At 41.8% G+C, this 23,087-nt stretch overlaps 2 protein-coding genes across 5 annotated transcripts; both read right to left on the minus strand.

Moving 5' to 3' along the window:
• Positions 1-1,109: 1,109 nt before the first annotated feature.
• On the minus strand, positions 1,110-15,565 carry plcd4a (phospholipase C, delta 4a). 4 transcript variants are annotated; one of them, XM_017459027.3, is made up of 17 exons: positions 15,183-15,565; positions 14,686-14,782; positions 12,336-12,386; positions 11,617-11,775; positions 9,576-9,804; positions 9,208-9,337; positions 8,866-9,097; positions 8,451-8,652; positions 8,229-8,373; positions 7,399-7,551; positions 7,126-7,278; positions 4,440-4,596; positions 4,071-4,187; positions 3,561-3,739; positions 3,266-3,398; positions 2,762-2,911; positions 1,110-2,550 (listed from the first exon to the last, which is right to left on the minus strand). In XM_017459027.3, the coding sequence occupies exons 3-17, from the start codon at positions 12,358-12,360 to the stop codon at positions 2,459-2,461; spliced, it is 2,256 nt and encodes a 751-aa protein (XP_017314516.1). In that variant the 5' UTR covers positions 12,361-12,386; positions 14,686-14,782; positions 15,183-15,565; the 3' UTR covers positions 1,110-2,458. The 4 variants fall into 4 exon arrangements, with proteins under 4 accessions (XP_017314516.1, XP_017314515.1, XP_017314514.1 ...); XM_017459026.3 differs by having other exon boundaries at positions 14,686-14,786; XM_017459025.3 differs by having other exon boundaries at positions 14,686-14,963.
• Positions 15,566-16,753: 1,188 nt separating this feature from the next.
• Positions 16,754-21,398, minus strand: cnot9 (CCR4-NOT transcription complex subunit 9). The gene is given in 8 exon segments (NM_001200818.1): positions 16,754-17,194; positions 17,840-17,931; positions 18,063-18,161; positions 18,297-18,406; positions 18,735-18,844; positions 19,087-19,202; positions 20,391-20,570; positions 21,250-21,398. Coding segments are annotated over 8 exon segments (894 nt in total). The 5' UTR covers positions 21,268-21,398; the 3' UTR covers positions 16,754-17,025.
• Positions 21,399-23,087: the final 1,689 nt, after the last annotated feature.

Here is a 23,087-nt window from a genome sequence, read left to right on the forward strand (position 1 = left end):
TCCAGTGTAGTGCGCTAATGGAGTGAATGAGGAGATATTTGGGCTTCTGCGGCTGTGTTCACAACTTCCGTGTTTGTGGTGCGACGGTAAAAGGTGTCCGGAGTAAAGCGGAATCTGTGACTTCAGTTCCTGCGCCACAACGTTCCGCTTCCGATTAAATTTCAATTCAAATATGTAGTTTAATAAATTGTATTGTACATTAGATTTACAGTTTAAATGAATAGTAGTATTTGTACCAATTTGGCCTCTTCACCCGCTTTTATATTAATAATTTGATAAATAGACACTTATGTAAGGAGATAGATAGACAGGCAGATAGACAGATAGATAGATAGATAAGAAGGAGGGAAGGATGGAAGGAAGGAAGGAAGGGACAGTTGAAGACTGTCCAGTTTGGGTGAGCCTGTGCCCATGATAGTCTCAGATTCCTGTTCTTGGCTGAAAGGAGTGGAACCTGATGTGGTCTTCTGCTGTTGTAACTCATCCACCTCAAAGTTCGATGCATGCTGAGATGCTTTTCTTTGCGATTATTTGAGTTACTACATCATTCCTAGCAGTACAAACCAATCTGGCCATTTTCCTCTGACCTCTCCTATCAACAAGGCGTTTCCACCCACTCAATGTTTTTTTTTTGCTTTTCGCACCATTCTGTGTAAACTCTAGAGACTGCTGTGTGCGTGTGGGGAAAATACCTGATCAGCAGTTTCTGAAAAACTCAAACCATCCCACAGTCAAAGTCACACTTTAGCGATCAGACGTTTTCTTCATTCTGATGTTTGATGTGAACATTAATTAACTGAAGCTCTTGACCTGTATCTGCATGATTATTTTTGCATTGCACCACAAATGAATAACTGCAGGGGTACGGGTGTTCCTAATAAAGCGGATGATGAGTGTAGACAGATAAGCAGACAAATATATGAATTTAATGTGATTAAATGGGTTTGTGTTATTTCTTACTAACTGAAGTCAGAACCCCCCAAAATCCGTATTCTAAATGAAGGGGGAAAAAACACCTAAAATCTGAATCTAACTGCTGAACTGTAGCTTAAACAGACCTTGATGACATCATCACAACGTAAAAGTTAAAATCACAAATCACAGACACATACCCAAAACGGTCTTTATTCTCGGCTGTGTGTGTGGCAATGATCACATGAACGCCTGGCGTCGCGTCTGTACAAACAGCAGGCGTACGAATCCTTTAGGACCATTTATAATAAACCGTGTTAACAGCACGGCGTATAAAAAAAATAATAACACTATTGCGTGAGTATACAAAATCAGAGCAGAAACTATGAACCTTTCCTAGCATAGCCCGTATTTATGTCCCGATATGATCTATTTATGTTATCGTTTTCTAAAATGTTTATTTACAGTATATTAACATCATACTCAATTAGAACGCATCTCAAACGTGTCCAAAAAAAAAAAACACCAAAAAACGAAATATTAGAATACTCAGGTCACAATGACGCCGCCTACTCGGGAGCGAAACATACTGGCAGCACTTATTACAATAGCGTATAGAGTTTAACATTAGCACGTATCTTATTAATACTTAAGGTCAGAACACTGCAGGAAAATAAAGTATTAGGGACTTTATGATTATTAATGATGATACTAGCACTAATATTAGTATTAATAAAGGATACACGATGTGTGTCACTGTTTATGAGAACACACACAATGTTCCATGAGGTTTCGCAAAATGGTGGAAAATATGCTAAGTGTAATTACATACGTCTTTTTTTTTTCCTCAGAAATTGAAAACGGAGGGAAATGTCGATGTGACTACCGTTTCTGTTGCCGTTGTCTGTACAAAATACTTCACAGCTACGTGCTAAGTAGATAGATCATTAGCATAAGTCATTACCCAGCTTATGATCGGGGTCCCATAATTCCCATGTTGCCTAGCAACACTGTTCTCACCATATTGAATAACCAACGTCTTTTAATCATTTAACTATATAAAATATCAAGACGTTAGGATGCTTGGTCCAGATAAAGTCATATAGCTAGCAGTAAGTCATGTGACTTAAGTCGTATAGCTTAGAAGTAAAATGTTTAAAAAAATAAAACAAAACAAAACAAAAAAAAATGTTGCTTATCGGACTGCACAGCGCTGTAGAATCATCAACACTGGAATTTTTTTTTTTTCCACGCATGTCTCCTGAATGTATGGAGGATTTAAAAAAAAAAAAAAAGTTTTGGCGCACTATTACAACTCATACGTCTAGACAGCGTAAAGCTATACAATAAAATATAATAATTCTAACTGAAAAAACAAAAAAACCCAAACACTAAAAAGCACCTGCTGCAGTTATGGTTCAGTGTGTGTGTGTGTGTGTGTGTGTGTGGTAGCAGTGATGACATTCGGATGAGTGGGAAGACTTGGAGTGTGTGTGTGTGTGTGTGTGTTATCCCTCCGAGACAGTGTTTCTGCTCAGATCAGGTATTAAGTTGCGTCTTTAATCCTGATGTGAACGAAGAGTGAGGATGGAGGGATGCTAGTGCCGTCCTTGGACAGGAGGTGAATGTGACGATAACCTGAAATTAGAAATAAAATGAAACTATAATACTAATTTAAACATTAGTGGTGGTGTGTGTGTGTGTGTGTGAAATGCATTTAATAAGAATGGATCTTAATATGTATTCAGTGGCATATTTATATACAGTGTATGCATTAAAAAGCATCATTTGCTATATTTGTATGTGTTACCAAGCATCATTAGATCCAGTAACACACACACACACACACCTTGTTGTAGACAGGAGAAAGGCAGTGTGTACTGTCCTACAAAGTCGTTCTTTGACGTTTTGTCGTAATCCTCCACCACGAAGCGCACCAGGGCCAGTTCAGGTACGTGAACGGTGAAGTTCAGCATGTCGTTCCATATGGGGTTAAAACCTGCAGAGGGACAAAAAACAAGGAAATAATCATACACAGAGATACATGCCAAAGACAAACAAGCAAGGAACACAGAACTGGGAAACGACAGATCTGAATCGAAAACACAAACTAACGAAGGAACTAAAGCAGTCACGAGGAATTCGAGTATCTTCTACACCTTACACCGCAAGCGTATATTTCATCCCTTCTCTGAATCGAGACTACGATCCTTTCTACACACGCGCCACATTCCACCCTCTTGGTCCCATTCGCGTCTGTTAATATCGATCTTCACGGTTTTATTCGATTAAAATGTGAAGCATGGTGTGTGGTGTCGGATCAATCAGCGCTGCGAGCGTGTTCCTAAAGGACCGTTGTTCTCGATGTGCCGCGTCTCCTGTTTGGCCTGATCCTGAGGGACTCCGTGAATCTCCACTCGCACCAACGGGTCAATGATGGAGCCCTCCTTCAGGTTCACCTTGGGCAGCTGCTGACCGCTGATCACCTGCACACACACGTTACTTTTACTTCATTTACTTTTAATCATCTGTAGAGATTACTCTACCCTACTTAATACTTGAATAAATGATTGAAGCTCCGTCAGCTTTTCGTGTACAGATGTCTGTTTGTTTTTTGAAATGAAGCTCAGTCTAAAAGACAAGTGTACCTGTACAGCCAGAGCGAGAGGGGTATACCCGTCTCGGTTCTGCGGGTGTTCCGGGTCGAACCGGGTATGAGCGTGTCGCATGAACGCCGGCTTGAGCACGTAACCACAGCGGGCGTTCTGACTGAAGAGACCGTCGTTCAGATCCATCTCTACTCCGGCCGTCTGGAAGTTCAGAGCCACTGAGAGAACGCCGTGTGTTATTGTATTAAATACTGTAAAGAATCTGCGGTAGATATTATTGAACAAGGAATGCTAAATAATACCACAAAACAACACAAACAGTGAGCATGTACAATTACTGAAGCATTTATAGGAACGGTCAATTATGTTTTCAGCACCAGATACAGGATGATATATAAATAAATAAATAAATAAATAAATAAAAGAATGTTCCGGTCTCCCCTTGACTGTGGGTTTGATTAAATCGTCATCCTTCTAGTATTTTCTTTGAAGGGAGTTTTAAATCCGCTAAACCTTCGGATGGGACCATAGCTAGTGAGTCGGACTCACCGATTTGGCACCCTGCGTTCCACATCTCCTGTGGGTTAAAGTTGGAGGAGTCGGTCCTCAGGCCGCTGGGGTAAATACGGGTCAGCTGACGTGCGTTATGAAACACAAACTCCGCTCCTGTTACAGAGGAAGACAAAAATCTGCTGAAAAACAGAAATATCATCTTCTGACTCTCTCGGGACGCGGCGAGAGTTTTAAACACAGGACGTTTAAAATATTTAAATGTTAGAGCTACCATGTAAAAAAAATAAATAAATAAATAAACAAGGTCTGATCACTGCGGGAGATAAACCGGCGCTTTCTCTTGAACTCATTCTGCACTCTCAGTAAGTTTCTCTCTTCCCTAGTTTTTAGATTAGACCATTTCACCTCCTTCCTTTATGTGTTTCCTGGCTTTGGACTCGGTGAAGGACGACACTTCGTAGAACCTGGAGTGGACGCGCGAGTGTTTGAAGCCGTTGAAGCGCACGCTCCTGCAGTACACTACACAGTCCGACAGCTCTTTCGACAAATGCTGCCCTGATTTCTGCACACACACACACACACACACACACACACACACACACACACACACACACACCATACAAAAATCATGAAAAGAACAAGCGACTATATGAGCTATATACATTTTTATATACATTAGAGAAACTAAAGTTGATTATACTGTAGTTCAGAAATAGGATTTTATATTATACAGATGTTTTATAATAGTATTTTTATATTTGAAAAGTATGTAACAGGGTACTAACAAATGGGTTATTACAGTATACACACGATTTAATAGTATATAAATGGGTTATTACAGTATACACACGATTTAATAGTATATAAATGGGTTATTACAGTATATGAGGGTTTATTATAATAAGTAAATGGTTTTATAGTGTATACATTAGTTATTATAGTATATGAAGTTTTATAACAGTATATAAAGTGTTATTACAGTATTTGAAGGTTTATAACTGTTATAACTGTATATAAAGGGTTATTACAGTATATAAAGGGTTATTACAGTATATAAAAGGTTATAACAGTATATACAGGGTTATTACAGTATATAAAAGGTTATAACTGTATATAAAGGGTTATTACAGTATATAAAGGGTTATTACAGTATATAAAAGGTTATAACTGTATATAAAGGGTTATTACAGTATATAAAGGGTTATTACAGTATATAAAAGGTTATAACAGTATATAAAGGGTTATTACTATATATAAAATGTTATAACTGTATGTAAAGGGTTATTACAGTATATAAAGGGTTATTACTATATATAAAAGGTTATAACTGTATATAAAGGGTTATAACAGTATATAAAGGGTTATTACAGTATATAAAAGGTTATAACAGTATATAAAGGGTTATTACTATATATAAAAGGTTATAACAGTATATAAAGGGTTATAATAGTATATAAAGGGTTATTACTATATATAAAAGGTTATAACAGTATATAAAGGGTTATTACAGTATATAAAGGGTTATAACAGTACATAAAGATTGTTATAGTATATGAAGTGGTTATTATAGTACATAATGTTTTATAATAATAAAGGGTAATTATAATATACTATAATATACATAAATAGCTATAATGCATACAGACTTATGTATATTATATGGATTTATAGTGTATAAATTAGTTAATACAATATAATAAAGCTTCATCCTCAGTATTGTAATACATGAGTGAGTTATTATAGTACATAAATGGCTTATTATGATACGCAGATGTTTTTAAATTATATAATGGGATTATTATCATACACCAGTAGGTTTTTTTATCACATGGTATATAAGTAATATACTATATGAATAGATTATAATTTTTTTCCCTGTTCTCTATTAAAATGTCTTTCTGTACAACCAAATAAAGCAATTTATTAAAACTTGTAATCTTGTTATAAATATATATTTTTCTGTCCACGCGGATGGCAGGTTGGGATTCGGTTCTGGATTGACGCGGACTCCTGATATCGTGTGTTATCAGGTGACATGAGGTTACATGAATTGGTGTTATCAGGTGACATTATCAGGTGATGCTGCATTAACACAGGTAGATGTGATCCTGAGATGAGGCTCAGTCAGGCAGAGACACAGTGAGGGAGCAAACGCTGTGCAGATGAAAACCGATCCGCTGCAGGTACAATCTCTCTTTCTCCTTCCTTAATTCACCTGGATTGGCATGCCTAGAGGCCACGCCTCCAGGGCACAGAGGCCACAGAGAGCACGGTGCCCTACTGTCTCTTTACCTAATCTCTCTGTCATCCTTCGTTTCCCTGTCTTACCTGCCACCTCTCTATCTTCTCGCTTTCGGCCCGTCTTTCATCCCTCTGTCCTTCTTTTTTTATCTCTACCTCCATCTGTCTGTCTGTACACACAACACCATCAGGAGATCCCTCTCTCCTTTGTCCTCGCTCGGCCTGCTCTCGCTCGCGTTCGCCATAATATTTGGCTTTCTAATGATGCCTGATAACAATATTGTGTGTATTGAATATCACGGTGTATCGTATAACAAATGACCAGCACACACCTATGATGACATCACCGTGCTGCTTCAGAGAAAAAAAAAAAAATCAATTATTAAATTCAATTCCTATTAGTCTTTGTATAGGCGTAATTTTTGCTCTTGCGTACTGTACATACACTGTATATGTATTTATACACATCACGTGTATTTCACATTTATGGAAGAAGTCTCCAGTTTAAGTTAAGATTTCTGACAGAAGCGTTACATGTCAAGCTCCGTTTTTTTGTGTCTTATTTACTTCTGTGACACGAGTCAGAACAGGAACTAATTTGTTGCGTGGACGTTTCACAACGTTACACACAACCCTAAATGGATAAACGTATGATGTGTCATTCTTTAATAAATAAAATGGTGATGATTGGTGAATCATTGTGGTAGAAGATATGATGTTATGGGAAAATAATAATAACTCGCTTTATCACACCACACCGTCACTCAGTATTTTACTACAGCAACAACCTACACACACAGTGCTTTATTATTATTATTATTATTATTATTATTATTATTATTATGGTGACCTTGCTTTTGCGGCGTATACTGCCGTTGTGATGATTCTCTTCTTCGATTTCCGCCGGGTCGTCTTCGTCGCTCAGCTCTTCCACAACACCGCTCAGGTTCCCTTCCAGGCCTCCGATCTTCTTCCCCTTCAACAGGATCTTCCCCTTCAGGTCCTGGTGTGTTACCGAATGGAGCAAATCAGAGAAGGGAAACGTGACCGTTGAGGTGTAGAGCTTGTGTACAGGAGAATGTGTGTGTGCGTGTGTGTGTGGATGTGTGTGTGTGTGTGAAACCTCAGGTGAGGGCAGATCACAGCTGGATTTGCCCCGCAGGGTGTTCCTCAGCAGTTTCTCTCCCAGGATGTGTGTGAGATGACGAGCCATGACTCTCTGCTGCTCCACACTGCAGTGGTTCTCTATGGACAGGATCACTGGGTACTCAGATGCCTGCACACACACACACACACACACCATATATAGAGAGTATATATGTGTGTGTGTGTGAATAAGTGATGAAGAGAAAGGATACACCTGACAACACACACTAGCAGCCAGAGAGCAGTTGGCAAGGACATATCGCTTTACATTCGCTCTCTCTCTCTCACACACACACACACACACAGTGGCAGATGACACAAAGTTGAACTTTGCATTGGCACAGCAAGGCAGTTGTGTGCAGGCACACACACACATTTCCATCTACTTCTCTATTAACGTTGCTAAATGATGCTACACCCATCCACACCTAACCCTAACCCCTAGCCTTAGCCATTATACACCTTGCTCTGAGACCTACGCCTAACCTCTAACCTTTAACCTCAACCTCTGTAGCTAAAAGGAAAGAGATTTTTTTAAAATGTAGTATCTAGCTGCACACACACAAACACAACATGCAATAGATTTAATCACACAAATCACTGCCTACATAGGTACCCTACTATTTTGAGTGCCTACCATTGGGACACGACAAGAAGAGCGAGAGAGAGAAAGAGAAAGTGAAAGAGAGAAAGAGAGAGAGAGAGACAGAAAGTGAAAGAGAGAAGGAGAGAGAGAGAAAGTGAAAGAGAGAAAGAGAAAGTGAAAGAGAGAGAAAGAGAGATAGAGAGAGAGAGTCTTTGACATACTACAAAAGCGTAGTTGCCCAGGACAGTGACGACGTCTTTGAAGAGAATCTTGGAGGTCAGGGTGTGTCCGTGATAAACGACTGGTTCTCCATTTTGACCGTCCCAACAGTCCACTTCCACACAGCGACAGCCACGCTTCAGAGCCCTAACACATCAGAAAGAATGAAGAAAAAACAAAAAACGCTGGTCCTCATAAGCGGAACGTATGGCAGTGTGTGTAACCTTATGTATCCCTCGACGCTACTGTGTCCCCGTAGCTGGTCCTCCAGCAGGTAGGTGTTGTGGGACGAGGAGATGAAATAGTGGCACAGGGGCTGGCTCATGTCCTGGTAGAGCTGCTGCATGGCCGGGTTAAAGATGGAGCCTTCGGATGAGCCGAGATACATCAGCAAGCCATCGATCGTCATCGCCTGACGCTGCTTAGCTGTGCGACAGAGTATTGGTGCGTTGTTAGAAATAAATACGGTGTTATATACGGGGGTTTAAACAATTAATCTAAGGAACGAGGAGGTAGAAAATCTAGAGACAGGCTCCTAAGAGGTGCCCGGCCCTATCGCTAAGTTCAAAGTTCATCGTTAACGGTGCCACGGACAGAATCTGGTTAAATATGATAAATACGTTTTTTGCATCGGCGTACCTGCTTCAGACGGCTCGCAGCGCTGGATGAGCTCGATGGCGTGCTGCTGCGTGTCGTCCTGCACCAGCTGTCCCTCCTGCAGGAACTCCTCCAGTTCCCGCACCGAGAGCGTCTGTCCGTCCGTGGAGAAATCCCGGAAGACGGCAAGGACTTCCTCCCTCTGCGTCAGCATCTTATAGAACAGCACAAACTCGTCGTCCTCCAGAGCGCCCGACTCCGACTTGTCCGCCATCTGCAGAGAACGCCGAAGCACGCGCTTTAGAGGAAATAAATCCTGCTGAAGGTGATGTAATGCCTTCTGATTTGACCGCTGCGTGCTACAGAACCTGGTTTGTTCGTTACCGTAAAGAGGCGCAGCGCGTGGTGCTCGTTCATATCCACGTTCATCATCTTCAGCAGGTCTCTGACCTCCTTGAAGTTCATCCTGCCGTCTCCGTTCTTATCCGCCTTCTTGAACCAGTCACAGATCCACCTGGGCATCGCGGTTAAGAGACAACGCACACATCCGCTGTCGGAAAAACCATCGTGTTTCCACCGTACTGACTCTAAAAATGTGTAGTTTAGTGTTTGTCCCGTTAGTGTTGCTGGAGTAGCACATGCGCCGTATAAACACTAACAAACAGACATGTTTACATCCAGGCCTAATGCTAACATTAGAAAGTAACCCCATAAATATAACTTCTGATTTACTGAATGTTTTTGAAGGATACTGGTCCAGCTTCTCCCTCTGGTCCATGTTCTCCAGGTTCTTGATGAGTTTGCGCACTCCGTTCACCCACGACTGCGCCTCCTCCGCCGACTCGGCCACCAGGTCCAGGTTGCCCCGGCGGCCGCGAAACACCAGCGTGAAACAGCGATCGGGTGGGAACTCGTCTGCGATGCTGAGCAGAACTTCGGACTGGTGACCCTCTCGAACGGCCTCTACGTCGCTGATGGAGACTACAGACACACGACACAAGATTCAGCACTGTTACTGCATGGCTATGTACGTTTCAATGTCGCGTATCAAGCCTTTTTTGGGGACATTGCCACTAGAAGCATGTTCACACACTCCCAGTACAAGGCGAGGGGGGATAAAAGCATTGCGGCGGTGCAGTTCCGCTGATATAAACACACCGGGTTGTACTCAGTATGACAAGCTCCACCCTCAATAGCTCCTAGTCATCAGATAAACACCGAGTCAGGAGCAGGGACTAAAATGGTTCATGGAATCACTAATTTACACAAATCTTCCACTTACACACTCAAGGGAGTTCAGGACAGATGAATAGCTGCAAATGCATCTAGCAGTATATGTAAAGTGTTAGGAAATCCTAAAGTAAAAGGAAGCCGCTCACATTAGCATGTGTGTTTCTCCTGCAAGTGTGTTTAAATTAATGCGCACGGTCATACTGGAGAGAACTGATTACATCAGAACGTAAAGACAGAAAAAAGAAACAAGAGAATTAAGAAGTGAGGAATCGGCAAATAATTTAACGTTAGCTTAATCTCATTTTTGGCAAGCCAGCAGCTAGGGGAATGCAATTTGTCCCTTCTTCTCTTCCCCCTTACTCTCTTCCTTCTTCACCTGTCTCCTCCTTACCTGTCCCAACTTCCTCTTCTGTTTCTGCTTTATCTGTCCCAACTACTTCACCCGTCTCCTCCTTACCTGTCCCAACTTCTTCACCCGTCTCCTCCTTACCTGTCCCAACTTCTTCACCCGTCTCCTCCTTACCTGTCCCAACTTCTTCACCTGTCTCGTCCTTACCTGTCCCAACTTCTTCACCCGTCTCCTCCTTACCTGTCCCAACTTCTTCACCCGTCTCCTCCTTACCTGTCCCAACTTCTTCACCCGTCTCCTCCTTACCTGTCCCAACTTCCTCTTCTGTTTCTGCTTTACCTGTCCCAACTACTTCACCCGTCTTCTCTTTACCTGTCCCAACTTCTTCACCCGTCTCCTCCTTACCTGTCCCAACTTCTTCACCCGTCTCCTCCTTACCTGTCCCAACTACTTCACCCGTCTTCTCTTTACCTGTCCCAACTTCTTCACCCGTCTCCTCCTTACCTGTCCCAACTTCTTCACCCGTCTCCTCCTTACCTGTCCCAACTACTTCACCCGTCTTCTCTTTACCTGTCCCAACTTCTTCACCCGTCTTCTCTTTACCTGTCCCAACTTCTTCACCTGTCTCCTCCTTACCTGTCCCAACTTCTTCACCCGTCTCCTCCTTACCTGTCCCAACTACTTCACCCGTCTTCTCTTTACCTGTCCCAACTTCTTCACCTGTCTCCTCCTTACCTGTCCCAACTTCTTCACCTGTCTCCTCCTTACCTGTCCCAACTTCCTCTTCTGTTTCTGCTTTATCTGTCCCAACTTCTTCACCCGTCTCCTCCTTACCTGTCCCAACTTCTTCACCCGTCTTCTCTTTACCTGTCCCAACTTCCTCGGCTGTCTTTTCTTTACCTGTCCCAACTTCCTCGGCTGTTTCCTCTTTACCTGTCCAAATTTCTTTACCCCTCCTATTTACTTGTCCCAACTTCCACACTCATTTCATCTTTAGCTGACTATACTTTATCAACTGTTTCCTCTTTACCTAACCCAACTTCCTCACCCGTTTCCACTTTACCCGTCCCAACTTGCTCAACCGTGTGAGCTTGATTTTCACTCCCAATCTATTCCTTCACACGGGGATACAGCACAGTAATCTAATCTGAAGCTGGTATGGAGTGAAAGGCTCATACTGAAGGAGTTTTTCCCCGGCCAGCTGAGCTTACACGTAGACTGGGCATTGCCCGCCTTTTTGCTCTTGTACCAGATGGTGGCGCAGTCGTCCTGCAGGCGGAAATAGCGCTGCTTCTTCCAGGTGCGTGACTTCACCTTCCGCATCACAGAGCCCACCTGCATGGACTGCAGGTCAGTATCCACCTGGGCACCTGCAACACCATATCACATTTGGGTAAAAATGTACGTAGATGATATTACAGTATGTATGTTTTCTGATATCACACAAGAAGGTTGAGGCACAGGTGAAGAACACCTCGAGTTGGATATAAGCGGGTGACGGTTATATGAATGTTACAATCTTTACACCTCTTTTTTTCACTTTTTTCATGCTCATCATACATAGCCACATTGGGAAAAAAGGTTATGCTATCCAATGATGTTGTAATGAATTTCTGAGGCAAATCAATGCAGGAAAATCTTAGAGCCAATCAGAATTGGGTATTTTACACATATTGCATACATATCCAACATGCACAGTATCGTCAGTGCCAGTAGTTACAGCAATATAAACATTAGGTGTGTATCAAATAATATTGTTTTAGCACAACTCTAATATAAGTCTAATATTTTGCCTCACAAATGAGCAGAAACATCATTTCAGTCCTAACTCGCTTTTGCTCCTTAATACACTCCACGTAAAGACCGAATGACCTGGAGGGAAGAATGAATACGCCGTGAAACTGCAAGTCTATTGCGAAAGTGAACTTACGGAGGAAACTCAGCGTAGCTGCCATCTGCTGCCGTGTCACACTTCAGCGGTCTGCCATGGAGAGACGCAAAAACAGTGAATAAATATCAGTACATATTGAAAACTGCCTAACAAAGTTCCTGTATTGGTAGCTGTTATTAATTACAACCATGATTTCACATCATTTATAATATATATATATAAATGTATATATATCGTAAAATATCAGGCATGTAGCGAAATTACAGTTTTGCTAAAAATGTACCTCTGTTTTACAATTTAATTACAAAAACAGTCAAAGAAGTTAAAGACATCCTTCTCAGAAAAGAGTAAGCATGAAAACGGCACACATCTATTTTTGGTTTCGTTTGGTTTTCCCCAACTTCCACTCCGCAAGTTCTTGTTTTGCAGAATAGTCTCTGGAGCAGGACCTTAAAAGGTTCCAGAAACGAAAAATGTCACTGGCTGCTCTGGTAGAGGTTTGAGAAACATGGGGGGAGGGGCAATCCCATAATTCTGTATGCCAAACATGTTGCTACAAAAGGTTCAGGATCCTTTTCAGGAGCTCTGCTGAAGGAGAACTACTACACCCTGGCTGGATGAGTTCCTGTTCTGTCTTCGCACCACGCTGCAGGATTTTTTTTTTCTTTCTTGACTCTAATGTTAACATTAATAATAATGTTGTTTTATTTTTTTTCAAATTAATGCCTCGGTCCTTCTAAAATTAAAACACACTATGAGCATTGCTAGAAAAATGCAGGATTTTAATAGCGGCAGGTTCGAATGTTGTCATCAACCAGTGATGTTTAATTTTGTAGGTTCCACAGCTCTGCAGCAAGACTCTGAAGGAGGAACTAAAACGATGCCAGGAGCTAAAACGGTCCCTGGTTTCTCTGGTGAAAACATGAATTAAGTTTGAGAATTTTAGAGAAACATGGCAGACTGTAGAACTCTGAACATCTAAGCACACAACCCCGGAGAGGAGGAGCGTGAGTGCAGGTAGTGTATAGGTGTGTGTGCAGAGGATCAGAGTGCTGCATTGTTATATAGTGAGTCTGTCAGCAGGATGAATAGAGTACGAGCTCAGCTGTTGATCCTCTTACGTGGAACGGAGCGTTCAGGCTTTTGTGCGTGTTCGGACTTTTCTTCCTGTAAAAAGTGCACCATCAGCAAACAGGGTTCAGGCTTAAATCCAACAGAATGTAAAAAATTACCGCTCCAGACCTGCGGATACTGCACAGTTCCTATCTATGACACACCTGGTGCTCGTGAAGGTTATGAGTCGAGCTGTTGCAAAAAAATAAATAAAGAAAGAAAGAAAGAAAGAAACACCCACAAACCTGTCAAGATATAAATATACAGTAGTATGTATACTGTATAAGAGCTTGTTTCATTTGTGTTAGCTAGCTACTTAGCTAGAGTTGGTTAATAAACAAGAAGTATAATTCATTTTTCTTTTTTTTGGTAAATAAATGTGCAGTTCAATCAACTACTGGATACAGTCTGTATCGGAGACCTTTAACCAGGGAACATTTCCTTTATTATTACTTTTTAATCTTTATAATCATATAATTTGCGGTCATGCAGCATAAGGAACCCAGATATGAGAAACTTTCCCCTCAGAATCACAACTGATGAGCACAAAATGGCTGCCAGGATTAATCTGCAAAAAGTGTTTAAAAAAATGTTTTAGCTCTTTTTCGTTCACATTTATTTATTATTATTATTTTTTATTTGTTGCATTACGTTAAAAATTTGAGTTATTAACTTATTTTCTCAGTTTAAACACATTTGCAAATTTACATTCACCCCCCAAAAAAGTAGCTCTTAACATTTTAATATTTAACTTATTTTCACTTTATTATTCAATTTATTATTTTCATATCCGAGTTCACCTGCCGTTTAAAATCGAGTCGGTGACGTCACCAGCAAACGTCCAAAGACTTTACCAAATGGCTTCGAAAAAGACGTCGCGCGACGAACCCCTGGGCTATTGATCACCATGGAGACGCGTCTCTCGAGCGCTTTCTGAGAGCAAGCGACCGCTAACAAGATATTCTTCAGTAACGTTTCATTAAAAAAGAAAAACTCAGTTGTTGTTTCAAAATAAAATAACTCGGTAATTTATATATGTATATTATATATATATATATTTTTTTTTAAAGGACCGTTACAGCCTCCTCTCGCGCGCGCGCCACAGACCGTTATAGATTATAGTGCGGATGGAAACAGGCGCGCGCGGGTTAATGAAGGGCGCTAACTCACTCCTGAGGTAAAAGTAAACGGAAACACAACTGAACAGGAAAGAATACAGGAGATAGAGGATGGTTTGTGTTGTGTGTGCGCGTGTGTGTGCGTGTGTGTTACTCACCGGCCGGGACACTCATAACTGCGTGCAAGTTTTCCACTCCGGTGACATACTGCCTGAGATAAAGACCGGACAGCTGAGTCCCGCCCTGACTGACTGACTGACTGACACACACACACACACGTAGGGCGGGAGGGAGATTGAGAGAGAGAGAGAGAGAGAGAGAGAGATGAACACACATTCGTCCTCCTCTCCTCCGTTTATCCTGCCTCGCGCGTCCTCCAGACAAATTCCAGTTAGAACCGGATTAGCATAACGGCTACTCCATTCTCTGAGTAAGCCTAGTTGTATAGTATACATGACAGTACAAACAATAAATTTTCCTGTATCTTATATTATTATTAATGTGAATATAAATATTAAAACTTTAAATAAATAATAAATAATATATATATATTTTTTAAATAACAAACTCAGGAATTTGAGTTTGGAAGACAAACATTATAAAAATCGAGTACGGCGTACTCGAAATATCGGTGCATTACTAAATTGTCGCTTACCTGAGGAAGCTCAGGGGTGGGTGAGAGAGAGAGAGAGATATTACACTTTCTCAGAGCGTTAGTTTATCCATCGCGAGACGCAGAATGCGCACGTGAGCCGCTCGTGCGCGCGAGGACAATAGCGGCGCTGCTTTTCCAGCCGGTCGTTTATTGACCGCGCGCGCGTCTCCGATTACCGGAGTCAGTCATTTCACGCGCTCTGTAAAGGCTCATTTAGACCGGAGAGCTCGGTTGCGTAAGAAACTATGAGGTCCCACTTAACCCGTGCGTTCTGTTTTACTGTGACCCATTTTCTTCCTTCCTTTGTTTCCTTTGAACAAATGTTGTACACAACCTGCTATACTAATCTTTCTACAACCGGGGTTATATTTACTGTCCGCGGAAACATTTTTTGGTAACCCTGTAATTTTTAAGGAGCAAATCAGATCTTGGTAATTGTTTAATTAACAATCTATTAATTGACTCCATTATTTACTCGGATTAGTAAGAGTCAAAACTTGTTTTACTGAGCTGTTGAAATAGAACTGCTTGATACTTAACCTAGGGGGCGTGGTCAGCATCAAACAGGAAGTTAAAAATGACAAGCTTTGGGTAAGGTGACAAACTTGTTATAAAAGATTAGAACGATTTGTGCCACTTGGTTAACATCAATCAAATGAAACTAGAGGAGGGAAAAGGACATTACATTCGTAGTCGCAAAGCTAAAATCACACTAAAGAGGATATGAAGCCATTAATAAAAATTAATCACAAAGTAATAACATTAATAATAATAATAGTTACTATATCACTCGTCCTGTATTTCCTTAAAAAGTCATTAAATACGTGCACCCCAGGGACAATTACAATACTCTGAAATGTTCATACCATCAATATACATGTTAAATATCACAGTACACTTGTTTGCTTGTATTTTCTCATTTGTAAGCTGGCTTTGGATAAAAGCGTGTGCTAAATGCATAAATGTAAAATGTAAATGTATACTCTATAATTGATGACAGGAATGTTGTCTGTGCAAAAGGGTTTAGCAGAGACCGAAATCCTCACACTGCCCCCTGGAAGTTGTTTTTTTTTTTTTAAATAAACAGCACACCATAAGAGTGTGTGTATGAACACATTAGTTGGCTGCAATAGGGTCTCTTCCCCCTCCAGCATCTCCTGATCAAGTTTCTGCTCATCAATAAAACACAGACGAGCTCCGATTCCTAGATCCACTTACAGACACACACGCACACACAGTTGGCAGCCATCTTTGAAGCAGGGAACCCTTCACTGGACGCCAAGACCACACACACACATATATATATATATACTTTCCATTACAAGTGGTGAACCTCAAACCCGATCCTCCATGTCCAAGCATGTCCTGATGATCACTTGCACAATATACCAAGATATTTAAAATTCTTTAAACAAGAAAATAATCAGTACCTCTGATTGATTCTTACTATAACAGCATGCCCCCAAAGTGTTGTTTCCCTGAGCCACTTCGTAGCTAAACCTCAGCAGGTGACCGTTTTACCCCGAACCGCCCGCTGTTAATCCGACCATTTGAATATGAGAAACTGCGAGCACAGTGATTCCTTTTTATTTTACAGCATTCAAACATTGTGTTTAACAAGAAGCTGTGTGTGTGTGCGCACAAGAGCCACACAGACAAATGATGTAGAAAAACATGAATACATCTTGTTTCTGATCAAACACCCAGCAGAATTTACTGAAACATTTCCAAAAACTAATAACAGCGAAAGTAAACAATTTAAATATTTGCAAAATAACTCATGTGTAAGTGCCCTTGTACATGAGAACAGTCCACTCTGAGGGTGTGTGTGTGTGTGTGTGTGTTATTGGGCAGGCAGCGGGATGCCACGCGGGTCTGTGACCTGTCCCTCCTGCAGGTTTTTGACGAGTTGAGCGAGCCAGCGCTTTGTGGTTGTGTCGTCCTTTAGCACTTGTGCGAACGTCGTGTCCTTCAGCTGGTCTGGTAAACACTGACGAAGCGCTTCTCTCGCTCTAATAGAGAACAAAAAGAAAATCCCTTCAGTCACAAACGTACTCTGTCAACTGCTCAAGCATCTTAACAGCTCGTGATGAGTAATAAAACTTCTAGTAATTTCTCTCATGGAATAAGTGAACCCTGAAATTATAAATGCTAATTACAAATCAAGTGAAGGAGGCGTGGCCTCTGTGTGTCAGTCCTAGTGAAGGAGGCGTGGCCTCTGTGTGTCAGTCCCAGTGAAGCAGTCGTGGCCTCTGTGTGTCAGTCCCAGTGAAGGAGGCGTGGCCTCAGTGTGTCAGTCCCAGTGAAGCAGGCGTGGCCTCTGTGTGTCAGTCCCAGTGAAGGAGGCGTGGCCTCAGTGTGTCAGCCCCAGTGAAGCAGGCGTGGCCTCTGTGTGTCAGTCCCAGTGAAGGAGGCGTGGCCTCAGTGTGTCAGTCCCAGTGAAGGAGGCGTGGCCTCAGTGTGTCAGTCCCAGTGAAGGAGGCGTGGCCTCAGTGTGTCAGTTCCATGAAAGAGGTGTGGCCTCAGTGTGTCAGTCCCAGTGAAGGAGGTGTGGCCTCAGTGTGTCAGTCCCCGTGAAGGAGGCGTGGCCTCGGTGTATCTATTAGTAACTATTAGAATGGGCCCGTATCAAATGTGGTTCAGGTACTGTTGGTCACCTGGAGTTATCGGAGAGCCGTAGATAACAGCGCACAACATGCTTCAACAGTCGAGCTGACGGCTCTTTAGACAGCTGCAGCACCATCTTTCCCTGCAGCAGTCAACCAAACAGAAGACAGATACCAACGATACCAACATTACCACCAATAAAACAAACACCACAAACACATTCGGCTGATTTGTGGTCAAAAAAAGAGAAATTTGAACGTGTTCCGTTCTCACCAGGATCATGGCGACGTGAGAGAATCGCTCGTAAGTCTGGCAGATATAGGCCAGGCCCGTGTCATCCAGCAGGATCTTCTGCAAAATGAACGTCGCAACCTGCGGCAGCAGAACAATCACACGTGATGGTAGTTATACCACACCGGATAACGAGGAATCACGGTTAATCATTTTACAACGAATAAATAGTATTAGCAGGGATGGTTTGTTTCAATCTACGGAGAGCGCAGGTACCGTTTTTGAGAGTTCACTGCCCGTCTCCATGATCCGTAGGCACAGGGGAATGATCTCTGTCGTCAACAGGAAGTTAATCACTTCTTGTTCATCTGTCTTTACCAACGCTCCTACAGTACACACACACACACACCAGCACCTGTTGTCACTTACGTTAAAGCAGCTATAAACAGTCGTTCCCTCACCATCCTCTCTTTATTCTCTCTATTGATCCAAAGTCGCTTTGGATAAAAAAAGCGTCTGCTAAGTGAATGAATGTAATGTATTGAAGTTAACAAGAAAACAAAACCACAGCTCGTTATGTTACAAAGAAACCGCAAAGAAGCGTAAACTCCTGTCGGAAAACTTAGTACAAAGTGCTGAGACAGCGCAATATTTATACACCTGTGATTTGCAGCTGCACTACTGGTCTAGAAGGTAATGGTTAAAGTGAAGTACCGATGACTCCAAGGCTGGTGAGGCGAAGATACTCAAATGGTCTTGTTTTACTGGCGGTGTGAAGAAACGGGTACAAGAACAGGGGGATGTGGGCCGCCAGGAACGCAGAACTGGGAAAAAAAAAAATAGTTTGTGTATTACATTACAGCTATGGACGCTCTTGTCGTTCTCTCAGACCAATCACAAAATGGTGCCGTTTCCCAACGACAGATCCGAGTCTTTACCGGATTGCTCGATACGCTAATCCATCTCTGCAATGTTGTTATCACAGGCTACGTGCAATACACATTCAAATCTCTCAGTGTGTTTTGATGGATCAATGGACATTGTAGTGAGTGTGTGTGCTGGTTACCGTGTCTCCACGTGCGAGGCCACACACTGCAGCAGCGCCAGTGCATTACACACCCTGTTGGACTGATGAGCCGTCAGGGTAGCGGGGTTAATCGAGGGGTAGATGTTCACGATTTCCTGTTCGGAAACACGGCACACTAGTTAGGCTGCTAGACGCCACACACAGCATGCACTTGGGAGTCATTTGGGATCCGGTGTCAAATCCTTTATATAAATAAACCACAAGTAGTTTTGAGCAGTTCAATAAAAAGAGAGATTTAGAATCCACATGCCTGCTCCCTAATGAAGTTTACTAAATAGGTAAATAGGAATGATTTTTTTTGCTATGTCCGCACGCATTAAGGATCCAGAGTCCCAAATATGTTCCGATCACACATAGTGCATTTAGCAGACATTAGACATTCCTAGACACTAGTATATAGTGTGCACGTTTTGGGATAGATACTCAAAAAAGTAAGTAATGGATTTAGCTATCCAGGAGAGAGACATTTTGGAATCTGTTATATCCGAGCGGACTAAACAGGATATGAAATAATGACCCTAACGAGTGCACTTCATATCCAAAAGGCATTTGGAGCCGACTCCCTACACACTTGTGATATATAGGGTGTATATGTAGTACACTACATACAATCATACTTCATCCCGGGTTTTCCCTACCATAGAAAGGCTTAGGTGCAGCGGCCAAGTGTGTTTTTCTGGAGCGCCTGAAGCCGAATGAACATAAACAGGCGTTTAGGCGAGATATCAGAATAAATGTAAAAATAAGAGTGAGAGTTCTATGCACTGACAAAAATATATATACATAAAATTTTAAAAACCCAGAGTGGTGGTTTGATCTCAAACAGAAAAATAAGTTGGAAAGAGGAATGACCTGCCAATCAACAATCAGTGTTTGCTAAAGATTATGTGAACAAACCAGAAGGCTGTTGGAAAAATGGTTTGTGGATGGATGAGACCAAAATAGAACTTTTTGGTTTAAATGAGAAGCGTTATGTTTGGAGAAAGGAAAAAACTGCATCCCAGCATAAGAACCTTATCACTTCTGTGAAACATGATGGTGGTAGTATCAATGTAAAAAAACAAAACAAAACAAAAAACTTATAACTTACAATTTCCTTAGAATAATTTCAAACCACCCACTCCAGAACCCAGACAGCACCTAAACCCTTCTGAAAACACAGCGAAAACTCTGCCTTCATCCGTATCCTCCGGGTGTACTACAAAAGGGTACGTCGTAATGACCCCTATACCCTATATTGCACTAGATTTCCAACAGGAAGTCAGCGAATTGTGGGTCAGAACCTGAAGGAGCGCAGCGATGGTGCCACACGAGTGCCAGAGCATGGGGGCTAGGTCAGTGACGGACTCGCGCTTCTTGCTGAGCTCGAGCAGGGCGTTCTCGCGGGTTTCCGGGCTCGACAGCTCGTTGATCCACTGGTAAATCTTCTCCCGATCCACCTGTGCCATCGTTGTGCTCACCGCCTGGAGGGAAGAACACACCTCACAATAAATAAACCCGCAGCCAAATAGGCTGGAGTGGAACCAGTACCTCCCTCTAAAACGAGTATAAGGAGTATAAGGAGCTGGAAGTCTCCTGGAAAGGTAATGCAAACCAGTAAATGTGGCTTTAAAATTAATTTATTTATCTTTACATAGACGTGCACGAGACAGGGCATGAAATAGTCACTTAGACACCCTATGTAGTGCACTTAAGATGTGCAAATTGGGATCCTGTCCAAGATAGGCTGGTTAACACAATTTCCTCTCATATATATATATATATATATATATATATATATATATATATATATATATATATATAAACTGTATCTCGTTCAAACTTTCTAAACGTTAGTTAGCTAGACCGAAAATTATCATTAGCAACGCTAAGATTAAAGCTACAGTTTAGGCTAACTAAGTGGACGCCGTATAACAAATTCGGGCAAATTATTTCTATTTTAATCTACAATTCTTCCTTTAAAAACTTAAAAACTTAAAAACAAAAAAAAACACAAACAAACGTCTCGCGATGTATCAAGCTAGTTAGCTAGCTTTTATAGTTGGCTAATGCTAGCCAGCTAACACTAGACAGGCCCCGAGACCGATACAGTTGTTGAGAATAAAATGCTAATATAAGTTCAGTTTCCTCTGTGATACTCACCGCTCCCGTAGCCAGCATGTTGTGAACCGTTTTTAAACCGGACTCCAGCCGCGAACTCGCGCTTTTTCTTTCAAGTCCTCACTGGAAATTGCTGGAGTTTACATGGAGCTAGCTGCCGTGAGGAAAACAGCCCCTCGCGCAAGCGCCACAGCGTTGACCTTTCACCCCCAACGCGTCACCCTGCAGTGGCTTTTCAATATGGCGCTGCTTGTTGTTGAACGTTAGAAAAGGAAAGATTAGCTGCTGTTGCTAGCTAGAGCGATGTGTCAGCGTGTCCGCCATTTTGGAAAGGTCCGATGTCTATAATGAGCTGATGGCGTGATGGCGGTCTGTACAGATAACATCCGCTGTAACTTATTGCAACTGTGAAAGTCGACATTTAGATTAAGCATAATTCGTGGAAACATGTCATTAAGACAGTATTAGGTAGCTGCATGCACGCATTTGAGCATAAATGGTCACAGAAAGTTATAGCAGCAAGCGATAGATTTGGGAAAAGTTTTACTTTATAAGTTACAGAACATTGAATATAAGTTTTAGTGCTATAAACAGCACACACGCATAGAAAAGAAAAGAAAAGATTAGCCGCTGTGTCTATCCATATATCCATTTTCTATACTGCTTATTCTACAGGGTGGTAGGTAACCCGGAGCCTGTCCCAGGGAGCATGGGGCACAAAGCGTACACTCACACATACATTCATACACCCAGTCATACACTATGGAGACTTTGGATATGCCAATCAGCCTACCATGCGTGTCTTTGGACTGGGGAGGAAACCGGAGTACCCGGAGGAAACCCCCACAACACGGGGAGAACATGCAAACTCCACACACACAGGAATGTGTGTTAAAGAGTGGCAGGAATCGACCCCCCAACCCTGGAGGTGTGAGGCAAACGTGCTAACCCACTAAGCCACCGTGCCCCTGCCACCGTGTCCAGCTAAAGCGATATAAATCAACATATCCGCCATTTTGAAAAGGTCCAATGTCTATAATAAGCTTAATGAAGTCTATGCAGTGATGTAAAATCCATCGTAACTCGCTTTATGGTTTGCCTAAATTATATATATAAATATATAACTATATATATATATGTATATATATATATATATATATATAGCCTGTTTTGTCTCAGGAGAAAAAATCCATTTGATATCATTGTTGTCTAGGAGAAACTCGAGAGATAATGAGATCTGTCAAGATCACACTGTCAAGAAGCCCAGCTTATGCAGAAGGCAATGTGATCTGATATCTTTTTCTTCTCAAATCAATAGAAATTGTTTATAAGCCGGGTTCCCCATGTTCTCCACGCCTCGTGTAACTACGGTGTAATAAAAATGAGGCGGTGTAAAGTCAGTGTGGTCTCTAAACATCTTCACCAGGCTGAAATGTTGCTCCAAAAAAAAACAACAACCCAAAAACAACCCCTTCCCCCCCTTTCCCCCCATCACTCATTAACCACCACAGCAGAGGCCCTGTTTGCTTTCAGGGATGTGATGCAACACTTCGGGGAGATTAAAGAGTCATTTATTAATCCGTTTGAAGATCAGAGGTCTCAGAACACGGTTTACAAAAGGGATGTTTGTATAGACAAGTTTTGCTTGTCAAAACTGCAGTTTTCCCCAAACTAGAACTCTTTTATGAACATAAAAGAGTTCTAGTTTGGGGAAAACTGCATTATAGGGTTCTATATAGAGCTGAAGCCCCTTAAGAGGTTCTAGTTATGCTAATGCTAAACTTCCTATGTAATAACTGAAAACATTATCTATTATGAAATATATAATTACAGCTGTTATAATTACAGACACTTCGTCTAATCTGGGTTTAGGCTGTGTG

The sequence above is a fragment of the Ictalurus punctatus genome, chromosome 27, assembly GCF_001660625.3.
Source record: "Ictalurus punctatus breed USDA103 chromosome 27, Coco_2.0, whole genome shotgun sequence".
NCBI classification, from domain to species: Eukaryota; Metazoa; Chordata; class Actinopteri; order Siluriformes; family Ictaluridae; genus Ictalurus; species Ictalurus punctatus.